Raw genomic sequence first — 25,152 nt, 5'->3', positions numbered from 1 at the left:
CAGGGTTGTTACAGCCACTGCCGATTCCGGATAAGCCATGGGAAAGCATTGCTATGGACTTTATCTTTGATCTTCCAAGGACGCCAATAGGGAATGATGGTATATGGACCATTATCTGCAGCTTCAGCAAGCAGGCCCATTTTATCCTTGTCAAGAAGAAGATAAAATCTGATCAGATGGCACGCTTGTTCATGTACAATGTGTTTAAGTACCATGGTATGCCACAATCGATTATCAGTGATCGTGATCCTCGCATGACCAGTTTGTTCTGGAGAGGATTGTTTGAGAACATGGACACTACGCTCAAGTTTTCGTCTTCGTTTCATCCACAAACTGATGGACAGTCAGAAGAGGCTAATTCTATTGTCTTAGATCTGCTGAAATGCTATGTGTCAGATAATAAGGGCAAGTGGGAACATTATTTGCCTATGCTTGAGTATGCGTACAATAATACGGTGCATTCGTCTACTGGCAAAGCACCTTTTGAGATTGTTGAAGACGGCAAAAAGGTTCCTCCCATTTTGCATACAAAGGACAAGATCTTTGAGGCAGATCGATATGTTGAGAACATGGATGAGATGTATAAGAAGATTAAAGTTGTCTTGGAGAAGACTCAGGCAAAGCAGAAAAAGGTTGTTGATCGTCACCGTCGTGAATTGCTACTATCACCTGGTGATTGGGTTCTGTTAAGGTTCGAAAAGGCAAGGTTAAAGAAGATGAAGGGCAAGGAACGGCTGTTTCCTAAGCTCAGCATGCGTTACTATGGGCCTTTTCAAGTGCTTGACAAGATCAGCGATGTGCCTTACAGACTGAAACTGCCTGATGCGTGGAAGATTCATAATGCGTTTCACGTGAGTCTTCTAAGACCCTTCGTGGGTGATGTGCCAGAAGATATGCCAGTTGAGGATCAGCCAGGAGTTGAGGAACTTGATGAGATACTGGTACCTGACCAAGTTCTGGCACATAAGGACAGAAAAGTTAAAGGACAAGTTGCAAGACGCTATTTGGTGAAGTTCAAGAACTATCCGCCTATGGATGCAAAGTGGATAGAAGAGCATGAATTTTCAGAGTCACCAAATGTATTGCAGCTTTACCTTCAAGCCTTTGGGTTACAGCCTACTTATGCCCCAACCCAACGTGTGCAAAGGAGAGGTAATGATAGAGCTAGTACATCAAATGTACATATGAATTCAGTGCCATAGATGGAAATGGCAAAAGTATGAAGGCCTCATTAAGTCATTTGTATCTATGTATGTTACGACCTTTCTTGCGGATACATGCGATGATAAAAGAGTGTTGATAGCACAAGATCATCAATGGCGTGTATTTATGGTATGCAATCGAGGACGTTTGCGATTTCAAGAGGGGGGTATGTCACGAGGACGTGGCAGTTATTAACCATGTCACAGAGATGTGGCAACCGCTAACCTTGGTTGTTGGTTTCTTTCCAATGGGGTTTATTTTATTTGTTTTGAGACCCTCTTTTTGAAGTAGCAAACGGTCGGACATTGTATGGCCAATGTGAACGGTACATTCACCCACAGACGGGAAGTGGTCGGCACTGGAATTCGTATGGTAAGAGGATGTCTAGGCTCAGAGCAAGATCATGTAGGTCCCTCCGTCGCACTTAGCAAGTTGGTGGATACTACGAGGTGAACTCAATTAAGGCGTAAACTCAAGGTGGGACTACCAACAAAAAGTATCCGACAGTTGGGCCACATTGCACTTTTGGATGCGGTTCCAATGAGGATAGATGGTCAGAAGACCAATGGGAGCCTAACAGAAGCATCTCCTAAAATTTAGGGAACTGCTATTTTGGGCCGTGAAATGTGTTCGCGTCATTACCTTTCGTACGACTAGGGGAACATTTTACAACTCTGCCGTGAAGTCAACTGGGCAACCGGTCAGGATATTTTTAAGCGCCAAACCTGAAACAGGAAATGCGCCAAGTGTCAGTTTTTCATGGACTTTCCTCCTATAGAAAAATGGGCGCTGATTTTTAAGCTGGGAGAGGCCTCATTTCAGCTTTTGTCACAGGTTAAGAGCTATGGAGTGCTTCCTTTCCCTCTCATGTACAGTGTGGTGCTAGGAGTGATGCCCTGCACGCTACACACTGCTCTCTCTCTCCCCCCTACGAGCAGTATGTTATGCCCCACTAGTGGGCTTTTCATTTGACCAATGTACAGTTATGTGGGTTCATGCGCGATTGCCGAGGCAAGAGCCTCTTGCACAAGTACTGGATTAGCTTGCGGTTAATCCCCCGCAGGTACAGGTGAATTCGGAGAGGTTTCACCCCAGAAATCTCGTCCGATTCAAAGGGCAAGTAGCCCTACAGGTGCGGGAGCTCGAGGTCTTGCAACAGATGCGACCGGCACGCGAAACGGAGCCCAAAACAGGGAATTACAGCCTTCTGTGTATTTTTGCAGGTTTAGGGTTTCGGCCCTAAACGGACCCTAATACCCCCAGGAAGTTCGGGGACGCAAGGGGACCGTTGTACAAGTGAACTGGCGCATTTTCGGGGCAGAAAACAGAGAATTCAGCGTGCTGCAGATTCTCGCCAGGTTTTGCAAAGTGTCTGTATGCGTTGGGAAAGTCACCTATTGTGTGGGAATACTGACTGTGAAGCATCCCAGTACAGTTATGCTGCCGAAATCGGGCCAGAACAAGCGTTTCTTAGCCTAGATTGTGCGGGGCAGCTTGTGGTAGATCACAGGTTTTATTCCCTTTGATAAACAATAAAGAAATACCGAAAGGGGCGCCAATTTTGGGGCCTACAGGTTGTCGGTGTCTGCTCGGAGCATTCTAGCTCTCGAGCTGTGTGTGTGATTAAGTGTTAATTCCCGTCGCAGGGTCTCCTTTGCAAAGTGCTCTGTGTGTGTCTAAAGTAAAGAATTTCGGGTGAAAGCCAACGCCTACCGCCCTACGGGCCGGTTTCAATGACCATCTAGGCGGACTCCGGAAGGCAGGTCCAACTCTTAGAGAAAGATGCAAATGAAGTTTTACCAATTTGCAAAACCTTTAGAGGGGCCTAAAATTAAAAAGTCTGAAGCTTATAAGTTGTATCAACTTATGGTACCCCATCCGAAGGGGCCCCATGGACAAAAGAACAAGAAAATTGTGCAACATTGGAAACGCGACATCGCTGTACAGACAGGCCGTGTTTTTCGTTGACTGCTGACGTGGCACCGTACGGATTGGCGTTATTTGTGCTGGCTACCTTGAGCGCTAGCTTTAAGGCCTGGGATGCTTTTGGAACTTGAAGCTTTTCAGGTACTGCTTTTGGGGCTTTGCTTTTGGGGCATCCCTTGTACTGTTTATAAGAGCCCTTGGGGCCTCACTCTGCAGGGCATCTCGACACAGAGTCTAACAGCAGAGGTCCCTCGAAAGTTGTACCTTGTTGAGATGAATAAATAAAGAAATACCGAAAGGGGCGTCAGGCTTTGGGGCCAAAGCTTCTAGGCGCGGAACTTCTCTCTCTCTCTCTCTCTCTCTCTCTCTCTCTCTCTCTCTCTCTCTCTCTCTCTCTCTCTCTCTCTCTTATTTTATCATTTTGTCATTTCATTTTGTTACTCTTGACTTTGTATCAGATCCACCACATTGTAACGCTATGGTCTCATAGGTCATTTTGGCCTTTTGAAGACGTTAATATAACATTTCGTTTCGTTTCTCTCTGTGCGTGCATGCGTGTGTGTGTGTTAAAGTTCAAAGATTTTGAAGTTTCTGATCATGTGTTGCTATTGATTTCTCGCTTGGAGTGTCCAAGCCTATTACAAAGGCTATGGCAAAAAGACAAGTCTAAGAAGAGGGAGACTATGGTGGGATAGGCTAAGGCGGTTGGAGAGGCCATGGCAAAAAGAAAGTCTAAATTACCGAGTATTGCAGATTCTTGCGGATGCTCGAGTCAGCCTGTCCTCAAGGAAATCAAAACATACGTACAAGGACTGTAAGCTCAGGGTGGTCTGTGGGAATCATAGGATATAAACCACGACGGTGGTGAATAATGCCAAGTAATCCAACCATGTGACACTATAAGGAACGTAGTGGTATATACCCATCGTCTCAAGAAAACGTGGCTGCCATGGAGGAGCTGGGTGAAGCATCCCACTAACTACGAAGAGTGTGAACTATGTCTAGATACCACTAATTGTATCCACAGAAGTGGGATCCTCTTTAACAGCATTAGCTAAAATGAGCTCGCACGGGTGAGACTCAAAAGCATGTATAGTATCTGGCAGCATATCCAATGTGCGACAAATGTCTGTCAACAAGGAAATGGGATCTTTTCCTTCCCCCCAACAAGTGAGGTGGGAACTTCTGGACTGTAACAACTAGAAAATTAAACCCCACAAGACAAGACCTGTGCAGACACCCACCCGACATAGGAGGTCACACACTGCACGCCTTAACATATGCGCATGTGGGCAACCCAACGACAGTGGTTAATAGCCTCATCTACATGTAAGGTGCAGCACGAACAAGAACGCTCATAGCCAACATTGCCAGCCCAAGTGCCCACCAGGAAACCAGCATGAACGATCAAACACATGGCATAGAGTAAACCGAGGCTGATCTGCAAATCCCAGAGGAAGGACCAAAATCTAGGCCAAGATCCAGCCAAGACTCCAATTATGTAGGCCAACAAGCCAAACTCTTGCTGCAGCAGTAGAATATGGCGACCAATGCTAGAAGAATACTTAAGAAAGGAGACTACCTGGTGGATTTCCGCAGTTGAGGGCCAGCAGCACTCCGCAGGGTCCATAATTTGGATTCAACAGAAAACCCTAACTCTAAATTCCATCACCACACCCCCTTGTCTGGTTACATGTAAGTCAATCAACTCCCATCACAAACACCCCCCACGCAGTTGCTTTTTTCCACACGACACAACTGAAAATTTGTACAAAACTAATCTTACTTTAGCATGCCCCCATGTGCACACCTGAACGTATGCACACCCCCACAACCTCGACAGAAGTTCAGAACAAAGATAAACATGATTACCATCCTACCAGTGGCAGCACAACAGAGAACTTTAAAGCCAATTTGGTCAGTGTCTGAATGCAGCTCGTAGTCAGCAGATGGTTGTAGCTAGGCATTATTCTGGAAAAAAAGAAAAAAAACATTGTAAATGGAAACTTGACAGATTCACAACAGCTACTTAAGCTCTACCTCCTGCTGCACCCTCTTAACATACCATTTTTTGTCTGACCTCTTCCACCTACCCAACCTAGCCCATCCCTACTTTCCTATACTTAAAAGAAGATTTGTCATTCCCTTCCTTATGCTCTCAATTACAATACCTGTCATACTGCAGAAATCTATCAAAGCGCTTTAATATCCGTGATAATGCTCGAATACTCTGGTTCAAAAGAAATAAACAAAACAATAGAATATGAGCGGTCTGCCGCGAGGGGTGGGGGTAGCGGCAAGTGCGGGATGAAATGTTATGCTGAACAGAATATAAGAATGTTACTTCAGTTCATGACCTACACAAAAGATTATTTCTTCTCTATTTCACCCAACATATTACTTAGACCTTCAACTAGAGGTGGCAAGCATTCAAAGGAAATCGCCAAGGTAGCAACAAGAACTCGGTTGTCAATTGTACTCAAGTATGATAAGACACAGTTGTAAAGGAGCATGAAAATACACGCATAATTTACATCCCTTGACCTAATAGATGGAGGGTTCTTTTCACCTGAATTAAATGACAGACAAAAATAAACCTTCCATCTAGACAGTAACATTCACATATGCTCATATGGGATTATTGCCATCAGCATGGGGCTTATCCAGAACAAAAATATGTAAAAGACATTCCCCCCTCCCCTTGTAAGCTCCTCTTTTCAAACAGCTTCCATGCGAGCTCAAGGTTTTCAGAGCACATAGTCTCAGACACATATTGATGCATTAACGAAACACTCTCCATGGAAGAATCAGGGAAACGGATTGCACACATTATGAAAAAAACCAATCCTAGGGCCAACACTCTTAGGTCTCCGAATTCCATTTACTTCAAGGAGAGAGGTGCAATGACACAATTGCACCCAATCAATGCTTACTACCGTCCTTTCTGCACCAGACATGTTATTTGATAAAAACATCCGTATGTATTTGGCTAGTCAAGCTAGGGGCTGGCCTCAGATTTTCTACAATAGACTTATGACTCCAACTGATCCTATTTATCACTCGCCTTAAATTGGGGACCGAGGGGTACTAAACATGCAAACCGCATAGAGCAGGGGAGCATCCATTGCATTTTCCCTGTGCTTTTGAGATACTTCCTATGGTCGGACTTATAGATCAGAAATGTTTGGGTTGCAGATGTAGCCCTACACTTTAGCTCACGACCAATGTATTCAAGGGAGCCATGTGAACAGCTTTGAAGCCTCCTTTGCAGGCTTCAGAGAGTCAGCAAAGCTTCTAAGCCAGCTTTATCACCTGCAGCGTAAAGAAAGCTAGCCCCAGAATAAGTGTATCCTTTATTCTTGCTGTCCTGAAGCATACACACACATGCAAACTTGAAGCTCAGCTCAAATTTTAGAAGGATTCCAACATCAGCTTGTAAGATGCCTTCTTTAAAACACAGATGCAAAACAAGCACTTTTATGTATTGCTAGTTTTTTCAAAAAACAGTTAGAAGCAAAGAAAAGGAGTCTAAGATTGCGACGGGAACAAAGTGATCACAGATCATGACGAAGGCATTTAGCCTGAGACGGCCATCAGAGCTAAAGCCAGCCGCTAAACACACAACAATCAGACATGGGACATATTTTACTTTGTTTAGCCTCATTGCTTGACAGGCAATGAGGCTAGACAAAGTTTGAGAGGACTTACACCTAGCCATCGTTTTTTGAAACCGGCCATAGGGCGGTAGACATAGGCTTTCACCCGAGACTTTACTTTACTTTAATACACAGAGAAACTTTGCAACTAAAAACCTATAACGGGAAATGATACTTCAAAGCACACACGGCTCAAAAGCTAGAATGCTCAGAGTAGACGCCAACAACCTGTAGGCCGCAAAAACTGGCGCCCCTTTCGAACTCGCTAGAACTCGCTTCCAAAGACATAAACCCTCTGTTTCCAGTCCAAAAACAGCAATTACAGCTTGCTGTATTTACTGGTTTTTACCATGTTGTCAGCCCTAAATAGTCCCGGAACTGTCCTCTAACAGTGGGGCACTATTCCCAATGCTTCTGGCATCCATACGGCTGCAAACAGTCCAAAAATAGCGCATAACCAGCGCTGAAAATGCACCTATAACTGAGGTTATCACCCTCACCAGTGCCTACTTGGAGTAGCAATTAGGTCAAGGATACTACGCTCCTTGATTAAACCTGTCTGTGTCCCATGTATAATGCTCTCTAGAACTGGTTGAATCCTCAAACTCAAGAGTCTTGGCAAGAATTTTGTAGGCTGAGTTGAGGATGATGATGGGTCGCCACTTTCAAATCTCATCCAAGGAAATGACACCCTCACTCATGCTGCCAGGCATCTCTCATGTGTGCAGGATGTACTAAAAAGCGCTGCAGAGATCTGAGCCAAGCAAGTCCCAATACTCTAAGACAAAACTGGGAGTCAAACCATCCTCATTTGGGCAGCTATCACGGGGAAGTGCTATGAGGGCCACATGGAGGTCCTCTAGTTGAAGAGGCTGCTTAAGCCTCTGGCGTATCTCTTGAGTCACAAGACAAGGCATCTGTGCCCATACCTGCTCTTTGCAAGCATCCTGACGCTCTGATTGAGGCTCTGCTGAAAGCAGGTCCCAGTAAAATTCGGTAGGAATTGCTCACATGTCCTCAAGCTCTGAAGCAACTGACCCGTCAGGCCTCCTCAACTCGCTGACCCTTGCATGCGTATGCCGGGGTCACACTGCCTCAAAGAAAGCCCGTGTCACTCTGTCACCCATTTGGGTCCACTGAGATGCCTTCCGATGAAAGGCAAACTCATGGCGCCTCTCCTCTGTGCTGGCAAGCTCCTGACGAGCTTGCTGCAACCGCTCCTCCAACCAAGTACTGTCTGGATGCTGCTCCTGTATCCTCTGCAAGGAAGCAACGCCCCAGCGGCGGCGCTGCTCCTCTCTCGTTGTAGCCAGGCAGGCCATGGACTCCTGAAGAAAAAGCTGATTGAGCTGAGCAAGTCCAATAGCCACCCTGTCAGCAGGAGAGTCCTGCATGGCTAAGCCCTTTGTCCAAAGAGCCACCACTCTCTCTCTGAGCGTAGAGTCCAGCAAAACCCTCTCAGGAATACGAAGCATCGTGCTCTCTTTCCTCTGTCTATCTGTCATTATGAGGATCACTGGTGCATGGTCTAAAAAAGTACCGGCCAGAATACAGACTGTCCCACCCAAGTCACAAAAGTGGTCACTAGAGTGGAAGAGATCTATCCGAGATAGATTCACTCCTCCCACTCTACGGTCCCAACGAGAGAAGGCCAAACTGTTAGGGGGCCTCACAAAGCTCCACACATCTGAAACCCGCAGTGTCATACAAAAGCTCTCCCAAGCTGCCAACTCACCTCCATGCACAGTAGTATGGCTACCTCCAATCCTGTGAGAGGGGTCCTCCAACATGTTCAAGTCACCCAATCAAGGTAGGATGAAAACGTACATACGGATCCGGATCCTATCGTACGAATTTACTGTACGATCTGTACAGTACAAATCGATCCGTACCTGGCACTTTTTTTTTTGGAAAAGCGTGGCTGAGGGTTTTTGATGCATTTTTGCTAACTTCTAAGCAACCAAAGCAGTTCTCATTTGAGCTTTGATATGCATGTTCAATCATCAATGTCGTCTAAACTTTAAAGTCTCTTGCAGTAGTTACACAATATGTGGTTGTCTTGTAAAACATGTCTTCAAATGTCTCTAGAAGTTGTTGCCCTCTCTTGTTTTTTTTACAAGAGTACGTATTTTTACGTACATAAATTTTTCTCTTGTACGGAACAACGTACAATACGTACATATATGCCACCTTGCCCCCGATGCACCATTGCTCTGCCTGTGGCAGAGACTCAACAGCATAAGACCAAAATTCTGCACGTGCACTCGCCACATTGGGCGCATAGATGTTGAGGACGCCCACGAGGCAACCCTGAACCAGCATAGTGATCCATTGAGCCTTGCCTGACACAATAACCTCTCTGCTCACTATGGCTTGCATACATACATCTCCGTCGATGCCTCCAGATCCAAATGCAGCTGACCAAAACGTCTCATAGCAACCACGCAAAATTTGACCACATCGTCGAATGGGACTCTCACAAAGATGATGCTCTTGTAGCATAAGAATGTCAATCTTACCACCCACAAGGCATCTCTAAAGCCCCTGACGCAACCGACCCCTCTGACACTGAAACTGGGGCCCTCTTAATCCCTGCACATTCCATGAGATGATCCTCATGGAGTCAAAGAGAGAAAACAGCTGCTGCCACAGCAGCCAACCTCGCTATCTTTGAGGCCGGTTTGGATGGGGAGTAGTCCGCATTCGAACGACCTCTAGACAAGCCAGATAGGAGTGACTATTGCAAAAGGAGATGCTGCAGTGGGGCTGTCCCTCTCGAGCCACACGGCTCGAAATGAAGGCACTACCAAGAGATCGCCTCACGGAAAACGCGTGTCCAATCCCCTGCCTCTGAGGAGGAGTGGAGGAGGGGTGGAGAGATGAGGCTGAGGGCTCCATCAGGGAGAGATGAGGGGCGGAGAGATGAGGCTGAGGGCCCCACCGGGGAGAGAGGAGGGGCGGGAGGCGGCGATGGAGGTGGGGAACGCGGGAGGGGTGGAGGAGGCGGGGAGGCGGACCAACATCATCTCGAGGGAGGAGGAGGCGGAGGAGGAGATGAAGTGGATTGCGCCTCCTTAGGCGGGTCTTGTTGAAGGGGGTCAAAACGGTTTCAGTCGGAACCAAGTGTTGCTCAGCTGCAACAGGTCGACCACCAAGGGGAGCAATGGGGCAAGCCCACCCCTGTCGGCGGCGGCTAGACACTTGTGCCAACCGTCAGTTGTCTGATCGTTGGTCTCAGTCGAGGTACCAACATGTGTGTCGTGAGTGTCTGGCTGTTGAGCATGCTGAGCCTTGGAAGACTGCGCATGAGCTGTGGGTCGAGGTCTCTTGCGAGGAGAGGCCTTTGCCTAATGGCCCATCTGTCTGCAAATGAAGCACTGATTCGGGAGGCCCAAATACTCCACGCTCTGACGAAACCAATTATCACTCACCCGAGGTAGTAGGATGACCTTCGGAAGAGTGTTGGTGTCTCGAACCAGAACACGTATTGTGGGGGTGTCGACCGCCTTGGCAACTACAGTGGCTGTCGTGCGAGGTGTCTCCAGGACGGTCCCAATCTCTGAGCCTATCCTGGACAAAAGTCGCAAGTACTCCCTCCTTAAACCGGGAAAACGGACAGAGATGGGTAGGTCTGTCTGCTCTACCAGAACATCAATAGCTGGATTGAAACCATGCCTCCACTATCGAAAGTGGGCTCAAACTGCTCGGATGACCAAGAGGCTCATCACAATGCCCTTGGTTGCCATCTCGGAGGTCTCGAATTCTATCTGAAAGTAGCCGCGTTGGAGGAACTAAACATCCAAGATCTTGCCCACCTCTGCGAGAAGGCAGGCCTGGAGAAGATCCCACACCTCTCCTTTGCTGGGTCTGGTGCCGAGAATCTTGCTGATGACAGAAATCACTTAAAGGCGTTCTACCTCTGCTGCGAGGCTCGCTTGCTCTGTCGGCAAGAGAGCAAGTTGGATGGTGGGCTGTGTAGGGTTGGGCGAGGGGCCCTCCTGACAGTCCCTCTCAGGTGGAGCATGAGCCTCCATCAATGTATGCTGCCTTGAAGAAAAGGCGAAGAGTCATTGATGAGTGGTGGCCTTCTGTGACCGAGTACGTCGAAGGAGATGACGACTTCAGCCGAGTGGAAAACAGGGGGGGGGGGGGGGGGAGAGTGGCGATGCGGAGAGCGCGGGATTGCGAGGCTTGGACATGCACGCTGAGGCATGGTGAAAGGGATTGAGGCGTGGCGGGCGCGCTCGGGCTGCCTGCGCGCTTGTGTTGACTACGAGCAGGGCAGGACAGGACATGTCAGCGCGAGACCAGCTCGGGGGGGGGGGGAGGGCGAGGGCGAGGGCAACAACGAGCAATTCTTCGCAATATACAATTGAAGAGCCGCAACTCTCCTTTCTGCGGCTACTTGCAAGAGCCTACAAGAGTACAATCGGAGGTTTTGTAAATCATTGCTCTCAGTAACCTCCTACAGGTTCGTGCTATTGACAAAGCAGATAGAGAAGTATTGTTGTGGGTTGCCTAAAGGGCTTCGTGATTACTGCACAAAGAACAAAGTGGCTACCCTCACTTAGCTTATGGAAGTTGCCAACATTGGTCTTGCCCTATGGACTAACGAGCGGACATGCTTGCAGGAGCTATGTCTCCCAAGCACCAAATAGATTAATCATCCATCTTGGATTGGTGTCGTAGAGAGAGGACAGTGGATTTCCGGGCAACGTAAGAGGGGGGCAGCAAAAGAAAAATTCAGCAAATAAGCCCTTTGCAAAAGCAGCTCCTGGAGCATCACAGGGTCAGAAAAGGACAACAAGGATAAGGACTTAGTCGGGACTTCTGGAGCGCAGGCAAAAAAATAGAAAAGAAAGCCTTTTGTGCGTAAGACGCTCGAGGAAAAGAAGATCGTGATGGCTTAGAATAATTGCTTCGTATGCGAGCAACCTGGTCACTTTGTTGCAGATTGTCCACAAAGGAAGAAACCAGCCGATTCAGATGATAAAGAGGACAAAAAAGGAAAGAAGCCTAAGCCCACGGCAGGTTTGGTTCCAGATATGGTGGGTGACAAGCCAAGTACAGATGCCAGCAAGCTATGCAAAGCTTGGGGTAAAGTCACAGATCAGATGGCACTCATCTTCTTTGATCCAAGTGCCAAAGCAAACTTTATCTCTCCAGAGTTAGCTATGAAGTGGGCATCAGAGCTGAAGAGATGGGGTACTCGACAGAGGTAGGGTTGGCATGTCCTGACCACTCAGAGTGTGTCGCTCCCATTATTGGAAAACTCCGTCTGCATATTTAGTTGTATGTGGACATTGTAGAATTCTATATCATGCCATTGGAAGGGTGTGATGCGCTACTGGGAATTCCGTGGATGTCCAATCGAAAGATTTTTAAGCGGGAAGCCCAATGCAAGGAAATTGCATGCATGTGTAAAGTGGCACTTTTTGGCCAAGTTACCAAAACTGTGAGGAGGGGGCGAGTTGAAATCAGCAAGGGGCGCATTAGTTTCGTGGGATAGTTTCCTGCGACGGTAAATTACTCTTCTTCTCGGGTGTGTATGTGGGTGTCTGTTAATAAAAGGAGGAACCTTTCTATCACCCAAGTGTGGTAGATTGGTTATACCATTTCCCTCTTGAAGAACAGGTCTTGAGTTCGACTCTCCTCTTGGATAGATCTTTAAGGTCACTTGGGATAGTTTCCAAGGATGTTAAAATACTCTTCTTCTCGGGTGTGTGTGGGGGTGTGTGTTAATAAAAGGAGAAAATGGTAGAACCTTTCTATCACCCAAGTGTGGTAGATTGGTTATGCCATTTCCCTCTTGAAGAACTTGTCTTCAGTTCAACTCTCCTCGTCGGATAGATCTTTAAGGTCTCTTGGGATAGTTTCCTACGACGTTAAAATACTGTTCTTCTTCATCTTCTTCTCTCTCTCCCCTACATGCAGTATCGTGATGCCCCACGAGGGCTCTTCATTTGACCTATGTACAATTGTGTGGTCTTATGCTTCTGTGCCGAGGCAAGAGACTCTTTGAGCAGGAACAGGATCTTTACATTTTGGGAGGCTTCTGCCCTCGCTCGCCTCCGTAGTGAGGATCTCGTGATACTTCTTCTCGACTTTGAGAAGGCCTATGATAGAGTTGACTGGGACTTCTTGGAGGCCACTCTACGCAGGATGGGCTTCTCAGATGCTTGGATCAGAGGTGTCTCAGCTCTCTACAGACGGGCACACAGTCTCGTACTGTTGGCAGGTGGCAGAGGAGATCGCTTCATGCTCACACGTTCAGCCAGACAAGGCTACCCTCTTGCCCCCTTTCTCTTTCTATTCTATACTGAGGCGATGAGCAGATTTTTGGTTTCACAGCAACGTGGTTTACGTGGCTTGGCGCTCCCTATTCGGGGCCACGAGTTGCTACATGCTGAGTTTGTAGACGACTCAGCTTTGTACTTCGAGGGCCAAGAGGCCAACCTTCAAAGGTATGAGCAAGCGCTTGAGGCCATTTGTTATGCATTAGGCGCACAGATCAACTCGAGAAAGACAGTGGCGTTCTCGGTTGGTAGCGCTCTTATGCCAAATTGGCTGCCAGGTGAGGGTTTCAGATAGATTCCCCCGAGACTGCAATTCGATACTTTGGCTATCAGGTTGATTTGGACTTGTCCCCTGAGCAGAAAATTGCTCCCCTCCTCCTCTCCATCAGAAGGAGGCTATTACATTGGGGGTTCGCACGTCTTTCCTTGGCAGGCAGAGTTGTAGTGGCCAGCCAGGTGTTGTTGGCTACTATGTGGTACATCACTTCTTGCTGGCAATTTTCGAGTTCCTGCATCAGTCAGCTACAGAGGCTAATCAGGAACTTCCTTTGGTCAGGGCACGACACTCAGATAGCCCGAGCCAAAGTGGCCTGGCAGGTCATCACTCTTCCTTGTTCTCAGGGAGGGTTGGGGTGTCACAAAGTGATGACGTGTCTGCCCAAGAGCATGCGGGAAACCCTAGGCCTGACTGCTGCTGAAAAGCTTGATTCTCCAAATCCTAACCCTAAAACCTGCAAGCCCTAAAATTTGCCAAAAACCCTTAACCCTAACCCTTAAACTTGTCCTAAACCCTAACCATAACCCTAGGCAGCAGGGCAGAATTACCGAAAAATGCGCTGGCATGCTGATGTGTCACCGTACGGAATAAAGCTGATTTTTTTGCGCTGATTTTTCAGTCCAACGATGCAAATTGGGCTGTTTTACTTGCTCTACGCAATTTTACTTTATTGCTCCACGCAAGGGGGGGGGGGGGGGAGAGAGAGAGAGAGAGAGAGAGAGAGAGAGAGAGTTGCACTGCTTTATTTTATGGAAAGCACACAGAAAGAGAGAGAGCTTCTGAGAGAAGCATTTTGCTTTTAACTGAAGCTTTTGGGGCTCTGCTTTTGGGCATCCCTTGTAATCTTTAAATAAGCGGTTTAGGGCTCACTCTGCAGAGCATCTGGACGCAGAGTCAGAGAGTAAAACCCTAACCGCTCTCTTGTACTTGGACATTGATTTTAATACATAAGAAATACCAAAAGCGGCGGCAGTCTTTGGGGCCAATATCTCTAGGCACGGAACTCCGTCGGGCCTGTGCAAATCTATTGTGATCGGTGAATTGTTTTGAAGTGGTTATTTGGTGCTCTTTGTGATTGATTCTAGACTTGGAGTGTCCAAGTCTGTTACAGTGGTATCAGAGCACGGCCGATTTCTCTTCTACGGGAAATCTGATCCCTATTTTTTTTTCGAAACCTTCTGATCACAAGCAATATTCAAAGAAAGAATTAGAAGAGGTGGTTGATGCACGGATTGCTCAGCTTTTTGACACACAAAAGAAAGCCAAAAGGCACGGCAAAAAGCAGAAGAAAGGCACTAACTTCCCGGGTTATTTGGGTCGTCAGTCAACATTTGACAAAGCAAAGAAACAGAAGAATCGTGTTCACTTTGAAGGAGTACTTCTTCTTCTTCTTCTGACAGTTCTTCTAGCTCTTCAGATTCGAGCGAAGAAGACAGAAAGCCAAAAAGCGAAGCAAGAAACAACGCTTCGGAAAGGGCAAGAAAAAGGCAAAGAAGTCTAGATCTCGCCCAATGATTGACAGTTCTACTGAGGACTCGTCTACAGATAAGAAGAATTTTTATAAAGCCAACCAGTATGACTTTCTGGAAGATAAAAGCAAGAAAGTCCGAGAGTTTAAGGAAGGTGGACAGTCGATCAAATTTGACACTTTTACTCAGATGCTTCGAAGGCTGTCTTTTATACAGTAGTTTGGCATCGCTTTTGCAGGAGGACGCTACTCAAAGCACTCCAAGATTCGGAGAGCTGCCTCTTACTGCAAGGGGAATGCTCGCACCTGGTGGTCCATGCTTCTTTTAAACAAGACTGCGCAAGTTAAATGGCTGAAATTTAAGAAGCTTTTTATTTCTTCTTGTTTGACGCAAGAGTATGAACGCGATATACGAGCTGCTTGGAACCATCTTCGGATGACCATGAGAGATACAATAAATGCTTACTGTGAGAGATTCTGGAGCTCTTTTCTACCCGCCTCTTCATTCAAGAAGATCTCATTCAGAGAACAAATTCAGCGATTTACCTTGGGCCTACCTACAGAGATCCGAGATCACTGCTTGGAACAATAGTCAGCTTCTATTCACGAGTTCATGAGTCATGCGAAAGGGGGCTTTGCCATTCACTCTGGCAATCTGACCTACCCCACCGATGAGGTCATGACACAACGAGCCGAACAGACTTCAGCGAATGAAAGTAGAAAGAGAAAGAGGAACCCAGAAAAGAAGGATGCACGACCCAAGCCTACTCCTGAGGAGAGAGCTCGCTTCATCACCGAGGGAAAGTGCTTTGGATGCGGGGAACATGGACATATCTCCGCGAAGTGCCCTAACAAGGCACCAAATGAACAAGATGAAGAAAGGCCAGAGAGTTCAAAAGCAGCTGAGACGTGGCAGAAAAGCCAGCTAAAAAGTAGAAGTGGTACCACATCGCGTGGGACATGAACCGAATCAAATGAATAAAGTATAAACTTTGCCGCTTTTAGGGCAAAGTGAAGAATCAGAAAGATCTTTTGAAGGAGCCAAGGCCAACTTATGTTACTTGGAACTGGCGGCTCAATATGGAATTACGCTCGTCAGACTGACACCACAGGCGGAGATAGTTCCACAGGCACCCGGATAGGGGATGTTGCCATTACACCGAGCCTTGACAAACTTTGTTTGCAATGACACGGGTGTTCAGGGCACGTGAGTGACGTTCTACTCGGAATCCCTTGGTACCACAAGAACTACGCCATGGTTGAGTACGGGCCGAGAAAGCGACTTTGACAAATGAAGGGCTCAGAGATTGTACTTGATGAACTTCAGTTTCTTTACTCATTCTTAAGAGAGAACTGAAAAATGAATAAACGTCAAATATGTTTTGACCTGAACAAAAGAACGCCAAGATTTTTCTCCACATTGATGTCGTTGCTTATTAGAGGGCCTAAAGATCATACCATTGATCTAATACAACACCAACGAACCCGCCACCTTACCGTGTGAGCCGAGCACAGAATGAAGAGATAATGAACCAAGTGAAAGACCACTTGGAAAAGGGTCTTGTCCAACCTAGTCATCAGATTAGAAATCGCACAGGGAGACGTCTACAAGACAACTTTCCAGACGACTTTCGGGTTTTTTGGTGATGCCTTTTGGCTTAACCAATGCTCCTACGACATTTAACTGGATGATGGACACAATTTTTCGAGAGTAAACGCTATTTGTTGGCACTTTCTTTCATGATATCATTGTTTTCTCCAAGAATGAGGCAGAACACAGAGATCATCTACTTCAGCGATACACTTTTTGGGACACATTGTCTCACCAGCAGGAGTGCAAATGGATCCGGCCAAAATAGAGATTATCCGTGATTGGGCCGATTTGAAGAATGTCCATGAAGTTAGAAGCTTCTTGGGACTGTGTTCGTACTACAGGCAGTTCATTCCAAAGTTTGCAGAGGTTGCTTCCCCTTTGCATATCTTGACACAAAAAGGAGGCCTTTCTTGTGGGGACCCACAGAGGTGACTGCCTTTCAAACATTGAAAAAGAAATTGACTACAGGACCAATTTTGACTTTGCCGGACTTGCAGAACTCATTTGGAGTATATTGTGATGCTTGTGGTCGTAGTTTGCGTGCGGTCTTCATGCAAAAAGGCCATGTCATTGCTTACGAGAGCCGATTGTTCTCAAGGCCGGAGATACGCACAGATTTATGAAAAAGAGCTTTTGGCGGTTATCCATGCTCTTACTCAGTGGCGGCATTACCTACTCGGAGCAGATTTTACTGTCTTTACAGACCATCAAAGTTTGCGGTACTTCTTGTCACAGAAGCAGCTTTCAAAAAAGCAGAAGCGGTGGGCGAACATCTTGTCACACTTTCACTTCCAGATTGTCCATGTGCAGGGACACAAGAATGTGGTGACAGATGCTTTGTCTCAGAAATCGTTGGTTCTAGCTATTTCCGCGATAAATCATAGAAGCTTTGTAACTTAATACTGAAGCCAAAGGATATAGAGAGAAATAAATAGAGAGAGAGAGAGAGTGAGTGTGAGAAGATCGACACAGTACTAGGGACCAAAAGATGAGTTGGTCCCCCCCCTAAAGAGAATCCTTTATCAGGGAGAATCTTTTTACAAGCACAAGAACCGGAGAAAACCCCTCCGTTCTAGTTCTCTGACTCGATGGTCGTTTCTTCCCATAAGGGAAATCCGAGAGACAAGCTCTCAATCCTTTTTCCGTCTGTACTCGGAGTCGAGATTCCGTAGACAATTTCCGAATTCCCTTCCCGGAATTCCGAAGTGTAGGCCGTAACCTTCTCGCTTCTCCTTCGCGGTGAAGTACCTGCAAACACACGCAAACACGCGACAACAATTCGTATGGCCAATCCACAATAGATCTTGCGACGGAAAAGCGACTTTCATGCTTCATAATCTCGTGATCTCTTGCGTTATCTGGCGACAGAGTCTTCTCTTGCTGACGTTGGTAACTCCCTTTCAGTGAGGGCATGTGGTGCTTTTATAGCTCCTTGGCCACGGCACGAATAGCTGCTCGCGTAGAGATCGCGCCCGTGTTTGTTTTTTCTTCTTTTTTTTTCTTTTTTTCTTCTTTTGGTGCTGCTCTACCCGAAATAGAAAGAGAGAATTCGCTGACTGGTTTTGTTGCTTTATTTTCTAAGTGGCTGCCCACTCGTTAAGTGGACGGCCGGCATATTTTAAAATTGGTCTGAACCTGCCCAAAAACTCAATAAAACCTTATAAGTTTAAATCAATGCTTTTCAAAACACTTCCCATGCATCCCTGGATGAAACCACATGCACAAATGCAATGCAGACATAGATTCCTCACGGGAAAGCGTCTCCAGTGAGAAAAACCCTCTCACTTAAAATTCCAATAATTCATTTAGAATTATTTTCTTGGTGTTCCAAGCGAGAAAACCCTCTCACTTATAAATCCAATAATTCATTTAGAATTATTTTTCTGTCAGATAAAGCCAATTTAGCAAACTATTATTCGCGATGTCTTCCTTCACAAACAAAGTCTATGATCACCTTAGAGAAGTTTCTTGTTTGGAGTCGTCCCTCAACGTAGGCAGACGGTTCCAATCCGAAGATTCCTTGTGCACGGCGGCACTTCATTCCAATCTTTTCCTCCTGCGAGTTATTACCACTAGCAGTGTTTTCTAGACGCCCATTAGAGTCTCTTCCTTACAGAATCATAAAAAATGACGCCTTGCAAAATCTCAAGCAGATAGGATTCTAGCCATAGCATTTTCTGAACGTACGTTCAAACCTGGTTCACAATAGAGCGAACCCTCTTTGATTCTTACCATTTCGAAACAGTTGGCGAACTATATTCTTACGAACATAATAGTTTGAATTTATTCCAGCAGCGTGTAAATGCTACTTGACCTGCTCATAGAGAAACATATACCGCAACCAAAAGTTGCTACTGTAATGGTAGAAGCACATAGCGTACTCAATGATCAACGACCATCAAAAAACCTCTTCTCGGTAGAGAAACTCAAATTCCTTCTACCAAACACATCTCAAATAGAGATTCTCGTGTCGGAATATCCTTGCGCGCAAAAAGGCGCTCAAGAGAGTATAACAAACTCTCGTCCAATTCCTGATCTCATTCCGTTCAGCAGAAAAAAAAAATCAATTGGTAGATTACCCACCTTAGCATAGGTCTGCATCTTCGTGTGTTATCCATGTACCAAAAGGTGTACAAAATTTTTAAGTTGTGTGAAAGTTTCGGTGAACCTGGGAAATTACCTTCCCTTCGTAAGATCCTTAGAGCGAAGACACTCAACTTGACGATCCCTTGGCTCGATCTTAGAGCAAAACCCCCTCGTCAAATAAACTAGGATTTCAATCCTTGGATTCCTCGAGCACAGGCCGTAGTCGTCGCTTGTTTCTTCCCTCGTAAAGAGAGTGTTCATTCACTTGTGCAAAAAGCACTACGATATCTTCCCTTACCGGGTAGGGGGTGTGGGCTTAAAGTACTCAAGTTTCATGAAAGCTTTTCTTTGCTTGAAAGCTCAGAATGGTTCCTTCATAATTTACCCACAGTAGGAGGTATCTATTCGAGAATTACCGGATCCCATATCAATAGTTGACCTTCCGGCTAGTTAAGCAAACCAATTCATCTTAGAAAACAATGTTTCAATTTGATCCTGCTCTCATAAACACTCGAGAGTGAGTAGTCCCGGTTAGACATAACCATGGTCCATACCTCGTGCAAAAGAGCAAACAAACACAATGCACTTTATGATTTCCGCAAAGATGTAACTTTGATCGAAAACTTGCCCCCTCACTTAAAGTTCGAGGGTCTTCTATTCAAGAACTCGAGAGTTAGATTGAATTGCCTTACTCCAAACTTCCTGTGTTCAATGGTTCCCGTCCCACTATGGGGATTGGATTCTATGTACACTTTCAACTTTTATTGTTGACTCTACATACTGCTGCAAAGTATTTTACAGATGCATCTACAAAATTCGGGCAAAGTCCATTGTTGAATTTCTTCATCTTTCCTCCCTCAGAGGGGGTCGAGAGGGGAGCTACCTTGGCAAGAGTGAGCAACTACTTGCTTTGTCTCGCTCATATTCCTATTAGGCAAACCGATCCCAATCTTCTTTGATGCCTTCCTCAAAGCGTAGAGGAAAAAGAAATTGTTGAAAAATTCAGCCTTGAATTAAATCTAAGTCTTGATATACGTTCCTTGCAGAGCTTTGGTATACCACCAAGTACTTGCAATCCCCCTTGTGGTGTTTGGTCACATGTCTCACCTTCAACGCTTTTCAGAAATTGCCGCTTGCAAAGGCAACTTCAAACTGTCGAATGAAAGCGGTAGCTTTTGGGACATCTTCCCATCCGTAAAAAGTATCAAACTTGACCGAAGTGTTCTGAGGTCTAAAGACCTTCTTCATATCCTTCCCGAAATGACGCGATTTCTTGGCTATGGTTTTGGATTGATGTTCATGGATATTTTCTAGATTCTAAAGGATCTTGAGCATTCCGCTCCTTGGATTCTCTAGGATCTTGAGCATCATGCTCTTGTCGCCTTCTCAGAGAATCCCAAGTCTTGTATCGACTTCTTGCAAAGAGAACAAAAATTTCCAACTCTGCGAGCTTTTCCTGCAGGACTTAGGTTTCCGCCTGCTTATTTCTCTCTTGGCTTGTCATGGCTTCTTCCCGTATCTTCCCAGAGTCGTCCTCCTTTACAGAGAAAGAGAGGAGACCATGCTCTGATACCACTGTCACAAACGGGAGCGCATAACAATATAAAATATACTCGGATAAATAGAATTTATCACTTAATACTGAAGCCAAAGGATATAGAGAGAAATAAATAGAGAGAGAGTGAGTGTGAGAAGATCGAGACAGTACTAGGGACCAGCAGATGGGCTGGTCCCCCCCTTAAAGAGAACCCTTTATTAGGGAGAATCTTTTTACAAGCACAAGGACCGGAGAAAACCCTTCCGTTCTAATTCTCTGAATCGATGGTCGTTCCTTCTCGTAAGGGAAATCCGAGAGACAAGCTCTCAATCCTTTTTCCGTCTGTACTCGGAGTCAAGATTCCGCAGACAATTTCCGAATTCCGTTCCCGGAATTCCCAAGCGTAGGCCGAAGCCTCGCTTCTCCTTCGCGATGAAGTACCTGCAAACACACACGCAAACATGCGACAACAATTCGTATGGCCAATCCACAATAGATACCTGTCACTCTTGCGACGGAAAAGCGCTTTCCGTGCTTCATAATCTCGCGATCTCTTGCGTTATCTGGCGGCAGAGTCTTCTCTTGCTGACGTTGGTAACTCCCTTTCAGTGAGGGCATGTGGTGCTTTTATAGCTCCTTGGCCACGGCAAGAATAGCTACTCGCGTAAACATCGCGACTGTTTCTTTTTTCTTTTTTTTGGCGCTGCTCTACCCGAAATAGGGAGAGAGAATTCGTTGGCTAGTTTTGTTGCTTTATTTTCTAAGCGGCTGCCCACTTATTAAGTGGGCGGCCGGCATATTTAACATTGGTCTGAACCTACCCAAAAAATCAATAAAACCTTATAAGTTTAAATCAATGCTTTTCACAACACTTCCTCTGCGTCCCTGGATGCAACCACATGCACAAATGCGACGAAGACATAGATTCCTCGCGGGAAAGCGTTTGCTCTTCTCGGAAAACTCGTTCAAATTTTCCGCTTTTTAAGAAAAGCTTCTCAAAACCCATCTTTATTCTTGTCTTGCGTCTTTACGCGTATTCCTCTTCCCAGTTCGGATTTCCTCTCGACTATGGATATTCCCTTTCCGATGCACCCGTCACCCACCTTGTGATGCATCGGGAATACCCGTTACCTAGTCCTTTCCTACCGAAATTACGGTACAATCCCCTTCACGATGCTCTATGTCACCCATCCTATGACGCATCAGAGATGTCCATTCCCGGATGGTCGGATACTTCTTACTGATGCTCCCTGTCACCCATCTGATGTGACGCATCAGAAGTACTCGTTCCTAGTGGCCTTACAGATATTCCCGTTCACAGTGCTCCCGTCATTTCTTTGAATGACGCACTAGGGATACTCTGTACTCGGATGTCTCCAGTGAGAAAAACCCTCACTTAAAATTCCAATAATTCATTAAGAATTATTTTCTTGGTGTTCCAAGCGAGAAAACCCTCACTTATAAATCCAATAATTCATTTAGAATTATTTTTCTGTCAGATAAAGCCAATTTAGCAACAAGCTTCGAAGATATCGTTGCCTAGTATGCCACAGATACAGATTTTGAAGATATTTTCACACGGATAAAGGATGGGGAGACAGTAGCGGGATACTCCATTCGGGAAGGCTACTTGATGACAAAAAAAACCATGTTCTGCATTACAAAGCCATTGAGGGAAAAGGTTATGATTGAATGTCACTGTCCACCTTTTATGGGTCACCGCGCTACCACCATGAACGGGGTAGAGAGATACTTCTTTTGGCCGACTCAAAAAGGATGTGGAGAGTTTGTGTGTAGCTGCTTAGTATGCCAGAAGGTCAAGTTTAACAGGCATAAGGCACAAGGATTGTTACAGCCTTTACCCATACCCACCCACCCCTAGGAAAGTATTGCAATGAATTTCATTTTTGATCTCCCTAGAACACAGAATGATCACGATGATTTTCCGATTACATGGCATGCCTGAGACGATTGTCTCCGACAGGGACCCCAGATTTACCAGTTTTTTGGAAGGCAATTTGGGAGAACATTGGCACGCGGTTGCAGTTCTCGTCATCGTTCCACTTGCAAACTGACTGGCAATCTGAGATTGCCAATTCAATGGTTTTAGATTTATTGAAGTCTTGTGTATCTCGGATTTGAAGACTCAATGGGAAAAGTACTTACCTTTGCTGGAATTTGCCTACAATAACACAATACACTCTTCGACGGGGAACGCGCCATTTGAGATTGTTGAAGGTGCAGCGAAGGTTCCACCCTTCCTAAGCACGAAAGATAAGATTTTTGAAGCAGATGAATATACGCGAGACTTGGATACGGCTTTTGCCAAGGTTCACGAGACTTTGCAGAAGTCTCAAGAACGACAGAACAGGCAGCGGATTGCTATCATCGGGACTTGAAATTGAAGGAGGATGATTGGGTGCTCTTACGTTTTGAGAAGGAACTCCTAAGAAAGAAAAAGAGAAAGGACAAAGGAGAGACTTTTTCCAAAGCTTAGTATCCGATACTACAGACCTTTCCCGATCACTGAAAAGATAAATGATGTCTCCTTCCGACTGAAACTGCCAGATACTTGGAGGATTCGCAATGCATTTCATGTGAGTCTCTTGAAACCTTTTAAGGGTGATATGCCTCATGATGGGGAGCCTGATGAGCAACCCTAAGTGGAAGAAAACGAGGAGATCCTTGTTCCTGAACAGCTTTTCGCACATAAGGATACGAAAAATAAAGGTAAAGTGCAAAGGCGGTTCTTGGTTAAGTTCAAGAACTATCCTGCATTGGATGCGAAGTGGATGGAGGAGGAGGACCTGGCAGATACTCCTCAGATTATGAAACTTTACCTCGATGTTTTCGGTTTAGCATAGTCTACTCCAAATGGAACCCAGAATTCAGCTTGGCCGGATATCTGGTGCAGTGGGATGCACAAGAGGGGAGTCACTCCGCTCGTTTGTCAACAGATGCCTCGATTTTGATACTAAAGTCACTAATAACTCGTTGAGCTTCAAGGATACTGAAAGCTAACAATATTTTGCTGGATAACTTTATGAAATGGAATTCCAATTTATGATATTGATTTGTTCTTGACTTCTTTTGAGTGCAGAAACTGATGGACGAAATGACTGCAGTATTTTGGTTTGATTGATCTTGAATAGACATGGTTGCAATAGGGGTTAGTCAATCCGACATCGATGAGGTCCCGATTGGATCTAGATGCGATTGCTAGCTACATTGCCGATAAATCATGGTCTAAGATCCGAATGAATTTTGAATGTCATGTAATGTCCTCTAATGTCAATGATGTCCTATGATGTGTGTGATGTGACTGTCAATTTAGTACATGTGCTAGATGTGTGTTCCTAGTACGTAGGTACTAACAGTCAGTGTCTGCTAAGACGGTTTATGGCTTCTGTCTATTTTGCACGCCTAATCGAGGGCGATTACAATGCTTTCAAGAGAGGCGTTTGTCACAAAGTGATGACATGTTTGCCCGAGAGCATGCGAGAAACCCTAGGCCTGACTGCTGCTGAAAAGCCTAATTCTGCAAACCCTAACCCTAAAATCTTCCATAAACCCTTACCCTAACCCTAACCCTAAAACCTGTCCTAAACCCTAACCCTAAAACCTGTCCTAAACCCTAACCCTAACCCTAGGCAGCAAGGCAGAATTACCGGAAAATGCGCTAGCATGCTGACGTGTCACCGTACGAAATAAAGCTGATTTTTTTGCGTTGATTTTTCACTTTACTTGCTCTACGCAATTTCGCTTTATTGCTCCACGCAAGAAAGAGAGAGAGAGAGAGAGAGAGAGAGAGAGAGTTGAACTACTTTATTTTATGGAAAGCACACAGAAAGAGAGAGAGCTTGTGAGAGAAGCACTTTGCTTTTAACGTACGCTTTTGGGGCTCTGCTTTTGGGCATCCCTTGTAATCTTTAAATAAGCGATTTAGGGCTCACTCTGCAGAGCATCTGGACGCAGAGTCTGAGAGCGAAACCCTAACCGCTCTCTTGTACTTTGACATTGATTTAATACATAAAGAAATACCGAAAGGGGAGCCAGTCTTTGGGGCCAATATCTCTAGGCATGGAACTTCGCCGGGCCAGTACAAATCTATTGTGATCTATGAATTGTTTTGAAGTGATTATTTAGTGTTGTCGTGATTGATTCTAGACTTGGAGTGTCCAAGTCTGTTACATGGGGGTCCGGGGATCATAGACCCAACACAGCAGGGCAAAGCCCTTCTTGGGAAGTTTGTTGTCACAGGATCTAGGGGCGGAGCTCTGGAAGGAGTTTTTGCTTCAGCAGCTTAGTGCTAGGGTGCCCTAGGCTGGAGGCCCCTGGCGACCTTCAACCAGATGGATCTTCACAAAGATGCGCACAGTTGTTTTAAGCAAGAGATTGGAGGACCGTTTTGTTGTGAGTCTTCTCCGCTCCTAGGAGCGGCTGCGGAGAGGTCTGGAGCAGTATCAGTCTACTTACACTGAGAAGCACCTGACGCAGCCCCTTGTTTGGAACCCCATGGTTAGCACTGAGAGGCCACTTGGTTGGTAGTAGGCCTCATGTTTCTTGGGGTCCCATGGCAGAGGGTCCAGCACGCACTCTAGGTTACTGG

At 45.9% G+C, this 25,152-nt stretch overlaps 1 protein-coding gene across 1 annotated transcript in view; it reads right to left on the bottom strand.

Moving 5' to 3' along the window:
- The window catches only part of TAF2 (TBP-associated factor 2), a 132,952-nt gene that overhangs the window by 16,074 nt on the left and 91,726 nt on the right, over nucleotides 1-25,152 (bottom strand). Inside the window, exons 21-22 of the mRNA XM_086499548.1 lie at nucleotides 5,301-5,359; nucleotides 5,010-5,100 (exon numbers count right to left, since the gene is read on the bottom strand). Coding sequence (XP_086355674.1) covers nucleotides 5,010-5,100; nucleotides 5,301-5,359 — 150 coding nt within the window. The remainder of the gene's footprint in view (nucleotides 1-5,009; nucleotides 5,101-5,300; nucleotides 5,360-25,152) is intronic.

This window comes from Adiantum capillus-veneris, chromosome 25 (assembly GCF_014529385.1).
Source record: "Adiantum capillus-veneris isolate H3 chromosome 25, ASM1452938v2, whole genome shotgun sequence".
Classification (NCBI taxonomy): domain Eukaryota; kingdom Viridiplantae; phylum Streptophyta; class Polypodiopsida; order Polypodiales; family Pteridaceae; genus Adiantum; species Adiantum capillus-veneris.
The sequence above is the reverse complement of the archived record's forward strand: the minus strand, read 5'-3'. Positions and strand labels throughout refer to the sequence as shown.